Genomic DNA, 19,496 nt, shown 5'->3' with positions numbered 1-19,496 from the left:
GGCAGTTCCAAGCCTGGAGCCCTTCTAGTCTCTCTCTTGCAACCCTAGCCAGGAGCCTCAGATCCAAGGTCTCATTTGTTCATTTGGATTGGCCCGGGATGGGGAAAGAGTCAGGGCTAGCCTGAACACTGGGACGCCTCAGATGAGTGCCTTATGCCTTGTGAGGAATATCCAGTAGAAGACTCCAGAGTCTCAGCTCCCAGTCTCACCCAACCCACCAGCTGACTCCCAAACCACTCTCCATGTCTTCCACATCTTCTCCCACACCTGCAGGAACAGAGGTTGGAGTAGGGCAGAGTGCCCACAGAGAAGAGGTCTGACTTGTGTGTTTTTCAGGTATTTTATTAAGAATAAGGCATATGACAGTCACCCCTAAAGCATAGGGCTCTATTTCTGTGGGTGAGTGAGTACACTCTGAAAAGCATTGGATTAAAAAGCACAGCCAACAGAGAATTTGGAGCAGGATCCCTCTGCCCCACCCACGGAGCTCCTGCCAGGTGGTTCGGAAGCCCCGCATGTCCCCCATTCAAGGCTGGCACCTCAGGGAGAGGGTGCTCAGGGATCCCCAGCTCTCTGCACTAAAGAGATGCTGTTCCACACCCTCCTGGCCTCCTTCCTCTCCATTGGGAGACCTCTATTCTGCTGCTGATTTGGGGAAGGGCTACCCCATTTCAGCCCTGGAGTGGTCCCCCAAACTGCAGACCACTGTGGGTGGGATATGGGGGGCAGGGGTACGGAGCCTCATGCTGAATTGCCCACTGGTCCCTCCAGAACAGGGAGGGGTTCCCACCTGCAGCTCTCCTTCCTGGGTCTGTCCACACTTCGGGTGTGGCTGGACCTCCACCTAGGGCATAGTGGTGTTCTTGTCAACATGCCCCTCCCCCAGTGGGGATTTGTGCTGCCGAGAAGAGGGGAGGAGGGGAGAGGAGACACAATCCTTTCTATTCTAGTCACTCAGACCGTCCCGGGGCTTATGGGAGGGGGCTCTTTCCTTTGGCAGAGTGGGTCCCCCAGGCCAGAAGAGGGAGAGGGCTGGAGGCTAAGGAATTTGGGGCTCCTGAGGCCAAGGGCAGGCTACTGACTCCCTGTCCCATTCTGCTGCACTGAGGGGTCTGTTCCAAATCCCAGGGGGCGGGTGGATAGAGGGAAGTCTTTAGTCCATTATTTCCAGGAGAAGAACGGGGAAGAGGAGTTTGTTAAAACAAAACTGGAAACCTCCATCTGCTTCAGCCCCTCCCCCAGCTTGCTAAGCGGAGGAGAAGGGCGGTTGGCTCATTTCCTTTCCCAGACCCTCAACAGCCCAGGTGAGAGTCAGCAAGTCAGCCGCCCCAGCACTCTCAGAACCTTTCATCTGGGGGATCTCCAAGCACCCCACAAATAATTAAGTGTCATTATAGCTGGTCGCTCGGAAGAGAGATAGGAGTTCGGAGGTGCTGATGGGGTCACTTGGGGAGAGGCAGGCGGGCCACCGGAGGCTCCCTGGGGTAGGGGTGTGGTAGAGGCCCCCAGCTAGACACCCTGGGCCCCCAGGAGGGGAGGGGGGGAAAAGGGCTATTGCTATAGAGCTGGGGGGAGGCCAGGCGGGCATAGCTATGGCTTTTAGTAGGTGCGTGGGTGGATAAAGTATGTCACCCTCTCTGTCGAAGAATCAACATAACAAAGTCACCCTGTTTACCCCAAAAGTGTGGCTGTGGAAGCTCAGGGTCTGGGTGGGCTGCTCCAGAAAGACACCCTTTCCCTCCTTCCCACACAGTCCTTTGGGCCCCTTCGAGAGAGTGCAGCCAAGAGAGAAGAGAGGTGTCCTCACACAGACACCTCTGGAAGGTAGGCAACAGGACCAGGGGTACAGGGTGTCACACGCACCTGAGGGGGGACATGGAGGGCAGAGGCACAGATGGGGCAGGAGAGGAGGGTAAGAGGCCAGGGCAGGCAGAGCAAGGGCCCCAGGCCACCACCACTGTGGCCCAACTTAGACTGAGAGAGAGAGAACACTGTCTGTCCCAAGGGCGTCCACACCTTGGCTGGACACCCGGATGAGGCCTGGTTATTGCTCAGCGGTCTCAGCAGTCCTGAGTGCAGTCAGCTGGGGGAGGACAGCATATTTGTGGGGGCTGGGAGTGTGCTCACTGGTTTTGCTTCTTGCCCATTGATTTCCCACACCCTCTGACCTACACAGCGAAAGGGAACACGATTGCGGGTTCCTCCGGTTCATGACAGGGACTATGATGGGAGAAGCGTTCACCACCCCTAGAGATGGACTCTGCTCATCTCCCAGACCCTGGGTGCCGCACAGAATGCTTGGCCTCAGCCAGGGCAAGGCGTGCCAGGATGCGCTATCTGTGAGTGAGGTAAAGGCCTCTCCCTGCCCCCCACACTCCCTCAGCAGCCCCTGGAAGACCTCACAGGCACTTAGGACTCAATGCAGGACCAACAGAGGAGGCATGGCATGGGGAGAGGGGCTCTAGGGTTTGTCTTTCTAGGGGCTGGGCTTGCGGTGGGGGCCACTTGTTGGACTGGACCTGCACTCCCTGCCTTTGGTCAGGAGAGGGGAGCTGGGGAGAAAGTAGTTAGGAGGTGGGGTGTCCCACTTTCCATTTCACCACTCCCCATCCTAGACAGAAGGGTTACACTGAGCACAGGCCACTGTCACCTCTGGTAGGACTGGGGGCCTCCCTGGAGGGGACCAGCCTGGGGACTAACCTGTGCTCTTACCTCCTCCCTCAGCAAACTCAAGCCTCTATCCACCACTGCCACTTCCAGGAACCTGGCCCTTCTTCCCACCTCCGGGTGCAGCTGGGCAAAATTAGCACCAATAGACAAGACTAAGAAAGCTCCCAAGGCAGCCTTCACGTTCCCAGCTACCTCCCGCAGGGGAAGGCAGTTTCTGCCCTTCCAAAGCCTGACTTGGGGGGCGGCTGACTCGGGCTGACTCGGCAGTGTCCCCCTTGCTTCCCTAGCACAGCTCCCAGCCGAAATCCTCAGGTGGGCGTCCTGGGGAAAAACCTAACTGGAGACAGCTTTAGACCAGGTTCTGCCATCGAACCCATTCTGTACTCCTCTCCAGAAGTTCAAACCTCCATCACGTCACACTTTCCCTACCAGGGACACTGGCAGGAAATGCCTTTAAAGAGTCGGGTGCTCTCCGGTAAGGACCTATCAGCGGGGTAGGGGTCGGAGAAGCGGCGTCAGAGGAAAAAGGTCCAGCCGCCAGCCCGGAGCCCGAACCTCCCCTCGAAGGCAGGCTTGGCGGGAAGGGCAGCCGTGCGGGAATGGGGGAGGGCCAACACGGGAGCTGGAAGGCCTAGGGGTGCTAAGTGCCACTGCGTTCCTTTCGTAGGCCAGCCCAGCCTTCCCCCTCGCGTCCCGCGATTGTCCGCTTTCCCGGGACCGGGCGCGCCCCCCGCCCCTCCCCTCCCCGTAGCAGATAAGCCTCCGCACTGCGAGTCCTTGCCACAAAAGAAGGTGCACTCTCTCAGCCCCGCCGAGGAGCCCCCTCGGGGCAGGACAATACAAAAAGGCTGGGGCGGTTGGAAGGGGTGGGGGTGGGGGAGCTGGGGCCGCCTCCGCTCGCTCCCTGGAGGAGCGCCGGCTCCCGCGGCCCCCCCGGGACCTGCCTGCGCGGGCCCAAGCTGCGTCCCTAGCCGGAGGCCGAGCCGGCCTTCCCCACTCCCCGCCCCGCAGCCCCGTGCCTACTCCGGCTCCCCGGGAGCGCTGGGCGGGCTGGGCGCGGCCGCCGGGCTGGCTTGGTCCGGGGGCTCCTGGGGAGGCGGCTGGCGCGGGCTGCGGCCGCTCGGCCTCGGGGGCCTCCGGGCATAGAGGAAGAGCGCGGGGTCGGGCATGGGGTCGACGTCGTCCAGGGCGCGGGCCGCGCGCTCCCAGGCGGCCCAGTCCCGGCCCGGGCCCTTGGCTGCGGCCTCGGCGGCGGGCGGGCGGCGGGCCCGCTGTGCTCGGCGGCGGGGCCGGGGCTCGGCGGCGGCGGCGGCGGCGGCGGGGCCCGGGCGCTGAGTCTGCAGTCTCTGGCGCGCCGCGTGCAGCTGGCAGGAGAGGTAGGCGGCCGCCTCGGTGTGCTTCTGCAGCTCGGTGCCCAGCACGGTGGCACGGTGGCTGCGGCGCCGCAGCTCCTCCAGGAAGCGGCGCTCCTCCGCGCGCAGGCTGCAGCGCAGCGCCGACACCAGCGCCTCGCGCTGCGCCACCTCCCGCCGCAGCTCGGCGTTGGCAGCCGTCCGCGCGGCCAGCTGCGACTCCAGCGCGCGGCACTTGCTCTCCAGCTCCCGGGACGCCGCCTCTGCGGGGGAGGGGGGGGAGAGATGGACAGGAGAGGTGATGGTCTCCGCCTGGCCGACCCTGCACAGCTCGCCGAGCCACGTTACCGAGCCCCGCACTCCCTCCGCACTCCTCCGCTACGCTGGCCTTCCTTTTCTCCTCCTCAGGGCCCTGGCATCTATCCTACCCTCTGGCCTAATTCATCAGGCTTCAGCTTAAATGCAAACCCCTCCCTGACCATTTATGCACCCCACAAATATCTGTTGAACTCTTACTATATGCATTGTGCTAGGCATAGGGAATATGGTGGATAATAAAACATTCCTCATGAAGCTTACAGCAAGCATAGTGGGAGAGGTATGGTACATAATCACAAATGAATGTGAGGTTGCATCTGTGACTTGTGCCAGTGCCATGACTCACAGGAGACTGTGACCTAATCAGGCTTCGCAACAGAAGAGCCACTTAGGCTAGCAGGAGTTGGAAGAATGAGTTGGAGTTAAGCACTGAAGAGCTAGAGAGGAGGGTGCTTTGCACAGAGGAACATGTCTCCCAGGGGAGGAGAGACATGCAAGAGTGAGGGACTGAAAGACCTGGGACCTGAGAATGTGGGCAGGAAAGGGGAATCAGCTGCCTTGGAGCTTGCTGTTTCTTTCCTAGAGCATTTGCTACATTTTGTAATTTATGTGTGTTGCTTATTGTTTGCCTTTGCCCACTGCACTGAGTTTCAACACTGGACACACACTGACCACCCAGAGAGCTTTAAAAAATCATTTCCTGGGCCCTAACAAAGACCAATTGAATCAAGATCTCTGGGATTGGACCTGGGAACTGGCACTTCTTCAATGTGCCCAGGTGATTCTAATGTGCCTGCAGAGTTGAGGACCCCTGTCTCCCAGATCATGAGCTCCATTTCAGCAGGGAACATATCCTGGGATTAACACATGTGAGTGATTGTAGTGACAGAGATAGCTGAAAGGTGACAAAAGGTAGGCAAAAGGTGACTCCGGAAAGGATATGAAAAATCAGCAAGTGGTAGGGGGACAAAGAAAGGGAGCTCAAATCCGCTGAGAGAGAAGATTAAAAAAAAAACCAGGACACTAACTAACCCTTGAGCTCAGATGACCCCAGAAACTCTTTCAGAGGAAGGATAGTAGGTGGGGTGAAGGTTACGATTGTTACAGAACTGGTGTTTGGGATGTATGCCCCCTTCCTCCAAGTACCGAGGCATGAAGAGGTTGCCCCTGGGTGCCACTTAAAGAAGTGGGCAGAATTTGTTCAAGTCTATAAATGTTTAGATCTTTATGCGTGAATATGCAAAGCAATTTGTAGGGCTCTCAACATTTTACCTTAAACTTCAGCTTTCTCCATGCCTAAGTCTTGGTCATGTATATCGTTCTTGATCTATGAGCAGCACATCAATGGCAGGGAGTCCATTCCCTGCTAAATTCCTCCCGGCTAAGAAAGACTACATGGTGATTCATTTTAAATTAAGCATTTACCAAGTCCCTCTTCATGTCTTGCATTGGGAGACAATGGATAACACCCAGTCCCAGTTCTCAGAGATCATATAATTTTGGTGATTAAGATCTCACAGTGGAATCCCTCCCTTTTAAAAAAAAGTTTTAATTGTAGCAAAAACCAAATAACATAGAGTTTGCCATCTTAACCATTTTTAAGTGTACAGTTCAGTAGTTTTAAGTAAACTCATATTGTTGTGCAACAGGTCTTTAGAACTTTTTCGTTTTGCAAAACTGAAACTCTATGCTCATTGAACACCATCTCCCCCCACCCTCCATTTTATGGGTGAAGTAATAATCTGTAAACAAATATTTTAGTGGAATTACTACAACAGCAAGAAGTCCTGCTTTTGTAAAATGAAGGATTTGCTGATGTGCATGTGTTTCTTTTTTCTCATCATCTAGACGAAGTTCCTTCAAGTCATGGACTCCATATTGCCATTGTTTTGCATCTCAACAATTAGCATCTTGGACGGTGTGGACACTGACCATGGAAATCACTTGTGCAAGGATGGGAAGGATTAGGGAGGTAGGTCATAGAAAGGAGTAAACTCGACGAGATGGACTTCCTGGATACCATATCCTTCCTGCGTTCATTTTCCTACTTTGGACAGAGACACGGATACAGGGTATGGTGGTGCAGGTTGTTCATTTTACAATGTCACCCAGATGAGTAGGTAAATGGGGCTGACATCCTGCACTCTGTTTAACAAGCTGAGGAGTGGCTGTCCCCCATGTCTGGACTGGGGACAGAGAAGGCTTGGGTCCTACTAAGTGGTGGGGAAAAGGTGACCTCTTGGGCCCACATGGCATTTCCCCACCAGTCATTCTTCCCTTACCTTGCTGGTGAGACTGGGCCTCTCTCATCTCCAGGTCACGAGTCAGTTCTGGGGGGAGGAGAGAAAAAAAAAGGCAGTCGTGTGTGTGTGTGTGTGTGTGTGTGTGTGTGTGTGTGTGTGTGGTGTATGAGAGAGAGAGACATACGGAGAGACAGGGAGAGAGATCAGGGATTCACAACTCAGTAAAATTGGCAATATTAGCATCCTTAGAAGCCATCTAAACCACTTCCCATGCCTATTTTACTGCAGTTCAGTGAGGGAGAGAGATGAAGAGACGTGCAAGGCACAGCCTGAGCCTGACTGGCCTGATTCTAAGCCCAAAGAACTTTCTAGTGCAAGTGCTATGGGCTGCATTTGGAGATTAGTTCAACCCTTGGACTGAAGAGCCTGGCTTGCTTTCGGGGCTGGGGAAGTATTTGCTCCTTCCCAACCGTGATATACAAATATCTAACATGACAGCCAATCAGAGCCACTCTGGAGGACCCCTGCTGTGCTAAACCGTTAGGGTTTAGTTGGTGGATATGGGAAGGCTGGAGGGTCCTGGGCTGCTTGGGGGCCCTGGAGCGGGATTCAGGGCAGTAGCTATTTACCAATAGGGTACATGCATTTCACTATTTTCACAGCCAGTACTGCTGTGCCTGCGTTATTTTCTGAACATCAGCCCTGCTCCTTTCCAAGCCCTGTTTTCCGCCATGTTTCACAAGGCAAGGAGAGGGGCCTCAGGGAGGACAGCGCCACCTGGTGATGGAAGGCCTACATGGCACTTCCCTTGGAGCTGAGGGGGCGGGGTCAGCCCGCCGAGGGGGCTGGTGTTAAGAGAGGTTTCCTCCTGGGTGCTGGCAGCCCAGCCACCACTCTTGCGCCTCCCTGTCTTCCCAGTCCCCATTCCTTACCGCCCAGAATGCCCCATCCCTCGGCTAGCTGAGTTTGATCATTTTTTTCAGCCCCACCCCAACTCCCCCAAATCCACCACAGCTCAAGAGCTGGGAAAAAGGGCAGGAGGGAGCCCAGCAGCAGCTGGTGACAGAGGGCATCTCCTCTGGAGCAAGTGTGTGTACTTGCAGGGATGCGATCTGGTGCCTAAAGGGAGGAGGTTGTGAACCTGGCAGTGGGATAAGGTAGCAAATCTCTGGGATCAATGTCCAGCAGCACCTAGAGAGTCTAGCCTTGTGGGCCCTCTGCCGCTCCTCACTGGCTCTTCCCTTGGGAGGCCAAATGTTGCTAGGAGACCAAGAGCCAGGGTACCTGGGCCTTTTGCTGTGACCTGAGTCTGAACCTCCTTCCTGGAGCCCCAGGGAGGACCCTGATGCCTCTATCCTCCAGGGCTTCCTGGAGCCAACTTGGCCCCTCCTGCAAGGCCCCTGGGTAGCCCAAGGGATCTGGCTCTGCCAATACCTCCCACTGGAGTGTTTTCACCCTTAATTAGGGAAGTTGGGGGAGGGGAGATAGACTCCTAGTTGGGCTCCACTCCCCCCATCCATCAGATCTCCCTGCCCATCTTCTGGCCAGGGAGGCCCCCACCTTTAGAAGAGCATGCAGTGAGATCAGATACCCTATGTGACCTTGAGCTAGGAATGGCACCTCTCTGAGCCTTAGTATTCTCATCTGTGAAATGGGGACAAAATCACACCTGCTTCTCAAGGGGCTATTGCTAGGATTAAATTAGAGAAAATAAACAGAGGGCCCAGCCCAGGGCTGAGTCAGTGCTGAATACATGGGGCAGTTCTTGTTATCATCCAGGCTGCCCCACCACCCAAAATACACCCACCTGTCTCTTAAACCCCTTCAGTCTGAATGGCACCCCCCTTTTTTTGCAGGCTCTTTCTGAAGCCCTGCCTGCTTGGTTCCTACACTAGTTCATCCTTTCTCCCATCCCCTTCTCAGCCTCTGAGTCCCGATTTATTTTATTTATATATATATTTTTAAAGATTTTATCTATCTATCTATCTATTTATTTATTTACTTACTTACTTATTTGAGAGAGAGAGAGAGAGAGAACCCAAGCCAAGGGAGAGGCTGAGGGAAAGCCCATGCGGGGCTCGATCTCAAAACTCTGAGATCATGACCTGAGCCGAAATCAGGTTGGACATTCAACTGAACCGATTGAGCCATCCAGGCGCCCCTATATATATATATATTTAATTTATTTTATTTTTAAAAATAAGCTCCATGCCCAACAAGAGGCTTGAACTCACAACCCTGAGATTAAGAGCCAGGCACCCCTCTGAGTCCCTGTTTAATCTCCTTGAAAAAATCTTTGTTCTGCTCCCTTCCCCTCACTCCTCTACCCCTTGGAAGAAGGGCCTTATTCAGTTATTTCAGCCCTAAGAGTGGCTGTTCCAGGCCAGCCCAGAGTTATTTTTATCTCCTTAATCAATAACCAAGAGGCTACAGTCCCATACCCAGCTGGAAAGGGTGGTGGGGGCTGTTCCAGCCCTATCACACTTTCTTGGGATTCTGGCCTATGTCCTGCGTGGAAGGACCCAGGTCTTCAGAATTAGGGCAAAGCAAAAAGAAACTAGAGCAAGAGCTCTAGGGTCTTTTTTATTTTTTTAGAGCTGTAGGGTCTTAGGGTACACTCATTCTGATTTTCCTTTCATGTTGCCACTGCAATGAAAAAATGCATCAGGCAAGGGCATCAGGCAGGGGTGAGTCAGTGTGGGCCATCTGTGCCCCCTGGGCTGGCCTCTGCTGCCATCCCAGCTTCAGGGGAGATTGCAGGGAGCCTGGCCTAGGAGTGTAGCTGCTGAATCTGTATATGGAGCCGGAGGAGGGCGTGGTGGTGGAGAGTCAGGATGACCAGCGTCGCATGCCACAGAGTGAGAAGCCAGGCAGGTCTCTCAGTTTCCCTCTAGAGAATGGGGGGACTCCCATGAGCAGAGGCTGGAAGGGAGGTAGAAGTGTGAGCATCTTGGGGAGAGAGTGTGCAGAAAGCTGCAGAGGCATGCACAGCTGAGAGTCTGGAGCTCTGGGTTCTAAACTTGGCTCTGTCACTAGCATATTGTGCAGCGCTCTCTCTCTCTCTCTCTCTCTCTCTCTCTGGATCTCAGTTTACCTACTTGTATAATGAAGACGTTGGGCTGTTCCAACTGACACATTCTATTAGTCACGGACTCTAATGCCTGTACTTGGAGACTCAGCCTGGGTGAGCACTTGGGCCAGAGCCCAGCCTCTGAGAGGGCCAGGCAGCTGAAGCCTGAGGTCCAAGAGCAGAGGTCAGGCCTGGGATTTGGCTTCATTCTTGGTGCCTCCTTCTGTCTTGTTCACAAATCCAGTCAGTTGCCACGTCCTTCCCTTCACCCTGTCTCCCACCAGTCTTCCCCTTTCTACCCCTTTCATCTCTCCCCGGACCATTTCATTGGCCCCATCACTAGCCTCCCTGTCTCCCTTCCCCTCCAATTCATCTTTCATACAACTGCTGAGTTTGGAGTTTCATAATGCAGCATGATGCTCTTCAGAAACATTCAGTGGCTCCCCACTCCCCAGGAGGACAGGCCAAACTTCTCAGCTGTCCTGATACTTGTCAGGGTCTCCCATGAGCTGCCCCCACCCCTCCCCCCAACCCCCCATCCCTCCGGCCTCACCTGAACAGCGTTTCTGCAGCCTCAGGATTTCCAGGTGCAGGTCTCTCAGCAGGGCCATCTGCTCCTTTTTCAGGAAGCTGATGTGGCGTTGCACACTCTGGATCTGATGCTCCAGGGACACGGTATCCATGGCAACCCAGGCCTGGGCCCCACCTGGCGGGAAGATGATAAGGTAAACCCACATCTTGTGGGCCCATCTGCCCCACCCACCCTCAGATCCCTCAGAGTCTCCCGCAATCAGGGCTCCTGTTGCCACCAGGCAGAGAGTTCTACGGCCGCACTCATTTCCCCCATGTTTACTTACCAAAGCGTCACACGTGTGTTGTCAGGGAAGTATAGTTATTCCCATTTAACAGATGAAGAACCAGAAGCCTGGAGGGAAATGGCTGCATGCCCCTGCCTGCATGTAACTTTAGCCTATCTGCTTCTTAGAAAGGAGCACGAATGGAGCTGCAAAGTCAGTGAAGAGAGACAGAGGCAGGCTGTAGCCTGCTTCCTCACCAGCTCTGGGCAAGCCCTCTCCCTCTCTGGGCTCTTGGTTTTCTTGTGCCTAAACTGAGGGAGTTATGGAGTGGAAAAACCCATCCCGCCAGCATCCCAGTTCAAGGGTGCCCACGAGCTGGTAGACCAGCATGATGGTTAGAGCACATCCTCTCCCGGTTCAACTCCATTTCTCTGACTTAACCTTAACCCAGGACTCTGGGGTCCTCTAGGTTGCAGAGGAGGAGGATCTGATGAGTAGTCTACTAACACCAACTCTATGGGCTGAAGGCAGGTGGCAGAGTCCCTTTATGAAAGAGAAGTGGCTGGCTCAGTTGGTAGAGCATGTGACTCTTGATCTCGGGATTGTGAGTTCAAGCCACGTTGGGTGTGGAGATTACTTCAGAATAAAATCTTCAAAAAAAATAAAAGAGGAGTGGGAGAGGTTGATAAGGAGATCCATGCAAATGAATCCATGAATCACATAAGACACTGTGAAGGGAGGGGAGCTCTGTGCCCCTGAATCCTAATGATGCCCTGGCTTTGCAGCCCTCCCCCTTTTGATCCCATCCCTTTCCCAGGAGGTTCCTCCTGTGATGATCACCGTCCCGGAGAAGCATAAGCAGAGGGCAGAAACAGGAGGCAGAGTTCATGCCTTTTCTGCCAGGGACTCCCTAAGCGTTTTTTGTTTTTTTTTTTTAATTTTGGGCAAAAGAGAGAGAGAGAGAGAGAGAGAGAGAGCGCGCGTGCAAGTGGGGGAGGGGCAGAGGGAGAGAATCTTCAAGCAGACTCCCCGCTGAGTGCAGAGCCCAACACAGGGTTCCATCCCATGACCCCAAGACCATGACCTGAGCCAAAACCAGGAGTCTGACACTCAACTGACTGACCCATCCGGGCACCCCTCTCCCTAAGCTTTTGAAGGAGCTGTTTCTACCTGCCCCAGGAATTCCCTGGGCCGTGGAGAGAGAGGCCAGTTGATGGACCGCTCTTTTTGGCAAATGGTCCCCTCCAGATTGACTTCGATGTAAGTCCCTGCAAGTCCAGATTTTCATTTGTAGGGTTGCATCAAGCATGTGCACCTGAGAAACTCAACATTCATAGGTTGGTCTCTTGGGCTCCCCCTTTTTTTTTTTTTAAAGATTTTATTTATTTATTTGAGAGAGAGAGAGTGAGAGACAGAGAGCACGAGAGGGAAGAGGGTCAGAGGGAGAAGCCGACTCCCTGCTGAGCAGGGAGCCCGACGCGGGACTCGATCCCGGGACTCCAGGATCATGACCTGAGCCGAAGGCAGTCGCTTAACCAACTGAGCCACCCAGGCGCCCATCTTGGGCTCCCTTTCCTTGTATTCCCTTAATCCAACTGAAGAGGCCTTTCATTTCAGCAGGGGGTGGCCCTTTGGCCTTTGGGAACCACTGGCTACATTTACTGACCATCTCCTATGTTTAGGAACTTTATACACATTATCTTACCTCTGCTAACCACTCTTCAGTAAATATTACCACCCCCATTTCACAAATAAAGAAACTGAGGCTCAGAGCCGAAGTGATTTGCGCCAGTTCATATGGTAAGTGGTGGCAGACCCAATTCTCTAACAGTCTTTTGAATCCAAAGTAGGTTCCCAGTATTCACACTGAGGACAGTCCGGGGTTTGAATCCTGAGACTTTTGGTTACCTGCTGTGTGACTCTGGGCAAGAAAATTAACCTCCCTCAATCTTTTTTCCCTTCTCTGTAAAATGGGGCTAATGGTAACAGTCTTGGGATAGTTGTGAGAATTAAATGAGATTAAAAAGTTCAGAGCACTTCTTCTCTGTCTAGTGTGTGGAGTTACAAGGAGTAACCTACTCCATGTCTTGATTTGCTCATTTATTCATTCATACATTCATACATTCAATGATCTACTTATTGCCAACTATGGGGGTGTGGGGGACACAGTGATGAACAAAACAAAATTCTTGCTCTCATGGAGCTCACAGGATGAAGAGAATCAAATAAATAAATGCATCAAACAAATAATAATATAAATAATATACAATTATAATCTGTGAAGAGCACCATGAAAGAAACATAGGGTAATGTGAAAGAATATAAAGTGGGATCTATTTTAGATTTGGGGCCAGAGAGGTCTCTTGAAGGAAGCGATTTTAAGCCAAGACCTTATGGCAGGCAGAATTCTAAGCTGGTCCCCAAGATTCCCAGCCCCTGGTGGATACGTCCTCCTGCATCATCCCCTTTCTTTGAGTGTGGGTGGGACTTTGAATATGATGGATTTCTCTCCTGTGATTAGAAGGGATTTTGCAGTGTAATAAAGGTCTCCAATCAATTGACTCTAAGTTAACCGAAAGGGAGATTATTCCAGGCAGCCGGTTCATAGGGCCCATACTGAAGGAAAAGATCTGAAGCCTGAGAGAAATGGTGCTGCTGGCCTTGCAGGAGTAAGCCACCATGCTGTGAGGCAACCCAGGAAGGAAGGCACAAGGCAAAGACCTGAGAGAGGCTGCTGGTGGCTGAGGATGGTTCCTGGCAGACAGCAGGCAAGCAATGAGGACGGCAGTTTGACAGCTGCAAGTCCATTCTATGGGCTACCTAAGGGATCTTGGAAGTGGATCTTTTCCCTAGTTGAGCCTTCAGATGAGAATGCAGCCAGCCTTAATTTCAGCCATTTGAGACCCTGAGCAAGGACCCAGCTAAAATATGCCAAACTCCAGATCCTTGGAAACTGTGAGGTAACAAATTTATGCTGTTTTAAGCCACTTAGTTTGTGGAAATTTGTTACGCCACAACAGAAAACTAATACAGACTTGGAGGAGGTGTAGGAGTTAGAAGAAGAATAAAGGGAAGAGCATTACAAACAGGGAACAGCATTTGTGAAAGTCCTGGGGTAGGCTAATAATGATAGCTTACATTTATTCAGTGCCTACTATGTGCCAAGCCTTGTGCTAAGAGCTTCACATGGTCTTTTTGGGGGAACAGGGACATTGTCACTGCTGGTGAGGACTAAAGTATAAGATGTCAGGGGAGGGTCACAAGAAGTGAGGTTAGCAAGAGAAGGATTGCATAGCGTCTTGTATACTATGCTAAGAATTTTGGATTAATACTAAATGGATTGGTAAGTTACTAAAGGATTTTAAGCAGAGGAGGGACATGATATGATTTGCACTTTTAAAAGATCATTCTGGCTGCTGTGGGGAGGGCAGGTTAGAGGGGGCAGAGTGGATACAGGAGGTGAGCTGGGAGAATGTTGCAGTGGTCAAGGTGAGAGATGATAGAGGCCTGGGCCAGATGATGGAAGTGAAGACAGGGAGAAGTTCCAGGTTTGGTATTTTGGGGGTAGAATTGTCAGCATGTGGGAATGGATTGGATTAAATCATGATGACGGGGAGGGTGAATGTTCAGGATGTCTCCCAGTTTTCCAGTTTGGGCAACTCAAGTATGAAGGCACATTTGCTGGCTCTTTCTACAGTTCTTCATTTTTCACATAAGACCTCATTCACAATGGACCTCTTCTCTAATCTCTAATCTCTAATCACTCCCTAGGTGATCTTGTCCAATCCTATGGCTGCAAATACTATTTATATGCTGACTCCTACATTAACTATCCCCTGCACGCTAGACTGATTATGTATCACCTCCATTTGGATGTCTAATGGGTCCCTCAAATTTACAAGTCCCAACACTGAGCTCTTGCGATTCATCCTACAAACCTTGCCCACTGTTCACCATCTTGATAAATGGCACCAGTTTTTGCGTGTTCATTCAGTTGCTTAGGCCAAGAACTTAAGAGTTATCTTTGATTCCTCTCTTTCTTCAAATTCTACAGCCAATCCATCTGCAAATCCAGTTGTCTCTACCTTTGAAAAGGTATATGCTTAATCCAGTTAGTTCTCATCATTTCCATTGCTGTCACCCTAGTCCCGGCTACTGCCATCCCTCTGATGTACCCTGCAGTAGCCTGCTGACTGGCTTCTCGCTTCCAGTCTTGCTCCTTGTTTGCCATGCAGAGCTGGGGTTCCTTTAGCAAATCTGATCACATGGCCCTGCTCCCCACTCAAAACCCTCCAACAGCTTCCCATCACACTTAATACCTAATGCAAAATTCTTATCAGACCCTATGCAATTGCCCCTGGCTCTGTTTGCCCTCATCTACTACTATTCTTCCCCTGCTGGCTCCACCCCAGCCACTCTGGCCTCCTTACTATTTCCTGAACCTGCCAAACACATTCTTGCCTCAGGGACTCTGTGCCGTCCCCTCTCCCAGGAATATCCTTCATCCAGATACCCTCATGGCCCATTCCTCCCCTTCATTCAGGATTCTGCTCAAATGTCACTTCCTTAGGGCCCTTCTCTGATTACCTGATTTAAAATAGAACCCTCTGTCACTGTCCATTCCCTTAATCTGCATTGTTTTTCTTCCATGAACTTACCATCACATGAATATACTACATTTTGTTTTTTGTCTATTTCCTCTGCCAGATTGTTGGCAACACAAGATGAAGGACTCTGTTTTGTTTCCTCCTGTTCCCTAGTGCCTAGTACAGTATCTGGCAAATAGAATATACTCAGGAAATACTCGTGGATTGCACCAGTGTGTGAGTTTGTGAAGCTGGGGCAGCCTGACGGAGGAGCAGATTTACAGAGAAGGGAAGATCAAGCCTAAAACATATTAGATTTGACATGCTCAAGAGACCTAAACAAGGAAACATATATGTCAAGTAGGCAGTCAAATATCCTGGTGCGTAATTCAGGAGACACAGATGAGCTGTGTCTGTGCTATCGTGTAACCAGGTTGGGATGGGTATGCCTGTGTCTGCACGCGTACCCGAGGCTGCGGGTGCCTCGAGGAGTGCACGTATGTGTACACACATGTGGAGGGGGTCCTGCTTCTCTTGCATCTATGTGCCGATGTTCTGTGTGCACCTGGATGATGAAGGATGTGGGCCTCTGCTTATGAGGAGAGAGAAAATGTCTGTCCCCAACCACTGAAATGCAAGTGTTGCCGAAGACGAAAAGCCCTTTCCACACAGCCCTGGAGACTGGACCCTGGCCACCGTGAGAGGCTGAGCCAACCAGCTGTTTCTGAGCCTTCCCAGAAGGACTTGAGGATTTGCTTCCAACTAGGCAGGCTGCTCTTCTCAGGGCAGGAATTTGGGTCACAAACGATCTTGGCAGATATTCTTTCTTACACATGTTTAGTTTGTTTGGGGGAGGGTGGGAAATGGGTTGGGGAAGGGGACTACAACATAGCCCTCCCCCATGTGGCTGTCACACGCATTTCAGAAGGCCCAGGCCAGGAAGATGTCATAGAAATGTCATAGATATTCACATAGAAATGTAGTCGTGGAACCCTCTGGCTTGAGAAGAAGCTTGTGCCTGAGGGCTTGGTCCAGACTGGTGGCAGCAGCCAAAAGGTTAGAGTTATCAGCTTTATCTTCTGGCCACATCCAGCCCAAGGTGCCCAGCCTCACAGGTTAATGTGAGAAGGCTCCCTTGCCTTTGTCCACTGTCCTGACCTCCTCAGAGTCTGCATTGTTTCTGCTGCCCACCTTCTCCTGGAGCTCCTAGGTTCTTCTTTGTTTTAATTTTCTAGCTTGATGAAAAATGTTCATTAAAAATTGTTTATTTAGGGGCACCTGGGTGGCTCAGTCATTAAGCGTCCACCTTCGGCTCGGGTTATGATCTCAGAGTCCTGGGATCGAGCCCCGCATCAGGCTCCCTGATCGGTGGGAAGCCTGCTTCTCCCTCTCCCACTCCCCCTGCTTGTGTTCCCTCTCTCGCTGTCTCTCTCTGTCAAATAAATAAATAAAATCTTTTTAAAAAATTGTTTATTTAAAAATAAAAAAAGGACCTGTAACAAGTTTATAGAGTATAGAGTATAAACAAGTTCAAGTTTATAGAGTTAATCCAAGTACTTTTGACATGTCTCTCATCTGTCTGAAACTTACACAGTTCCGACCCTAAGGCCTGGGCTCCTGGTTTCTGAAAACAATCTCACCTCCTGCTTGTTTTTTGGCGCTTGTGAGTACCCACTTTTCTTTCCAGCTATCTGACTCCAACTGACATGGCAAGTAGGAAATTTTCCTCTTTCCACTTCTTACAATTCTTTGCATTGGAAGAACCACAGAAAGAGAAGAATCATAGCACTCAGGGCTCAGAGGGGTCTTAGGGATCATCCTAATCAGTGGTTTGCAAATTTTGTTCTATAGAGCCCAGAGTTCTGCAGAGGGGTCTCAGAAGTTGCCAAAAATGGTTGGGGGCCCAAGGTAGGGCTAGAGGCTTTGCTATTTTTACCCCTCTTTATTTTGATGGGCTTGTACATACAAATTCATTGGAGCGAAGGCTTCTGCTAATCAAAAATCTGAAAACCACTTTTATAGTCCAGTCTTTCCTTGGGTGGCTAACCACTCCCCCTCCCTTAATCTGCTCAGTGTCCCCTGGTCTCTGCTGCCCCAACTCACCCTCAGTCAGACAAAGTGGCTGGGCAAGGAACCAGAACTGAAGACTCTTGCTTTCTGCTTGTGTAGAGTTTGCATTTTCTGCCACCCCTCACCCCCTGACTGCTTCTCTTGTCCCAGTTTCAATTTCATCCTTAGTGTTCCTTTTCTCTTTGGGACTGAAAGTATTTATTGAGTCAACAAATATCCTCAAACACTCAATATCCACATTTTGTTAAAATTTTTTAAGTACGCCTTCTTGTTTCAGGGAGAATGTTAAACTCATCGTTATCATTTTTATAGCCAGGGCACGCATATTAGATAGGACAGGCATGGTAATAAATGAATAAAGGAATTATGTTCTTTATTTTTCTTAGTCATTATTCTTCTTTACTACCTGACTCTGAGGCCTGGGATAGAGGGAGAGCAGAAACTCAAGAAATCTTTCTCCAGGGCGCCTGGGTGGCTCAGTTGGTTAAGTGACTGCCTTCGGCTCAGGTCATGATCCTGGAGTCCCTGGATCGAGTCCCGCATCGGGCTCCCTGCTCAGCAGGGAGTCTGCTTCTCCCTCTGACCCTCCCCCCATCTCATGTGCTTTCTCTCTCATTGTCTCTGTCTCTCAAATAAATAAATAAAATCTTTAAAAAAAAAAAAAAGAAATCTTTCTCCAATAGGGAGGCATAGGTAATAATACTTACAATAATCACCAATGCACAGGTAATAATACTTATGTAACCATAATAAATGGCTGGCACTGTTCTTAGCATTTTACATATATTTACTCATTTTTCTTTATAACAACCCTACACTGAAGGTTCTATTAGTATGTCCACTCTGTAGATGAGGAAACAGAGGCTCAAACAGGTTAAGTACCTTGCTCAATATATACAACTGCAGTGGCCAGCAACTAGGAGCTCCCCATTGGGTTCCCAGCCTACATTAAGGCCCTTCAAATCTAAGCACAGTCCACATTTGCAGTCTGATCTCCTTCTTTTTGTGATTCTACCTTTTACTGCTCTCACAACAAACTCCTCATAAACATGGAAGGACATCCCACGACCCTATCTCTGCCTCCTGAAACCTGACCCATCCTTCAAGGCACTTCTCAAAAGCTACCTTTCTTACCAAGTTTTTCCCCTGACGCTCACCAAGCTGGGATGACTCTCTTCCATCTCTGTGTTTCCCAGGCATCATTATGCCATGTATCACACTTCTCCCCCCCCCCACCCCCGGGATGTGTGCCTACCTGGTTTCTGCTCTAAGCCATAAGCTACCTGAGGGCAAGACCTTATCTCTGGGAATCCTTTGTATGGGACAGGTGTACAACGAATGTTGGTGAAACTGGGAGAATGAGTTGAGTGTCACTGGGAATCACCAGGGCAAGTAAGTGCATGTATTAGAAAGTAATCCCCACCCCCCCCCCCCCCCCCCCCCCCAAGTCCTTGGCTTTCCTGGGGACTTGTGTTGGGAACAAGAAATCAGCCTTTGACAAGTGTCTGGGACTCTGCAAGGCGGGCTCACCTGGCCAGTGGTGGAGCCACCTTCTCCAAGGGTCTTGTGGTCCTCTCCACTCCAGAAGCCCTCCTCCCCTGTTACCCCTAGGCTATGGTGTCCCCCCCTCCACTGAAGATCTCAGGACACCCAACCTCAGCAAAGCTGAGGATCCAGGGGCACGGGAGTGAGATGTATGAGGAAACTGGACCGCCCATCCCCTTCAGTCTGGTGTTCTGCCTGATTATGCCTCCAATATGACTCCCAGAGAAGGCAGAGGGGGAGATGGAGACTAAGGAGGACGGGGAAGAGGGTTACCAGGGAGGACAGGGAAAGGAAGGCAGAAAGACGTGTGTGATGGGAGGTGGCAGGAGGTGGCGGTGGCTCGACCTCAGGCCGCTCTGGACTCTTCGCCAGGGCCGGTAAGGACCTGAGTCTGGGCAGCGGAGGACAACTTCTGCCAGCAGCCCGCGGGTCCTGTCCGCCTCCCGCGCGCTGCGGTGCCCAGCCCAGCGCCAGCCCTCCCAGGGGAGCTGGAGCTCGGGCCCCGCTGCTCCCCGCCCCGGGCCACCCGGCCGTCCACCCCCCACGCCCACCGGCCTCCTCACCTTCGGGACCTGAGGGAGCGACGGGCCACCGGGGCCCTCGGACCGGGCCAGGCTGGGTGGGGGGAGGCGCTCTTCTTCCCCGCGCTAGCTGCGCCGGGGGTTCCGCAGCACCCGCTCGGGCTGCGGTGCCATCAGCTGCTGCGAGGCTGCGGGGTTGTCGGGCCGGGGCTCCAGGGGGGCTCCGGGGCGCCGAGGGGGGTCCGGGGCGGGCTCCAGGCGTAAACACCCAGCAACGTGACCGGAACTGGCGAACAAGCCGTAGGGGGAGCGGGGGGGGGGGGG

The 19,496-nt window shown here is 52.0% G+C and overlaps 1 protein-coding gene across 1 annotated transcript; it reads right to left on the bottom strand.

The window, feature by feature from the left end:
- Positions 1–321: 321 nt before the first annotated feature.
- On the bottom strand, positions 322–19,453 carry CCDC92B (coiled-coil domain containing 92B). Its single transcript, XM_025851163.2, has 4 exons — positions 19,215–19,453; positions 10,207–10,359; positions 6,623–6,670; positions 322–4,285 (listed from the first exon to the last, which is right to left on the bottom strand). The coding sequence occupies exons 2-4, from the start codon at positions 10,334–10,336 to the stop codon at positions 3,690–3,692; spliced, it is 774 nt and encodes a 257-aa protein (XP_025706948.1). The 5' UTR covers positions 10,337–10,359; positions 19,215–19,453; the 3' UTR covers positions 322–3,689.
- Positions 19,454–19,496: the final 43 nt, after the last annotated feature.

Source organism: Callorhinus ursinus, unplaced genomic scaffold (genome assembly GCF_003265705.2).
Source record: "Callorhinus ursinus isolate GAN/ISIS: 27379988/994484 unplaced genomic scaffold, GSC_fseal_2.0 scaffold34, whole genome shotgun sequence".
Taxonomy (NCBI): Eukaryota; Metazoa; Chordata; class Mammalia; order Carnivora; family Otariidae; genus Callorhinus; species Callorhinus ursinus.
This window is presented reverse-complemented; position numbering and strand designations above follow the sequence as displayed.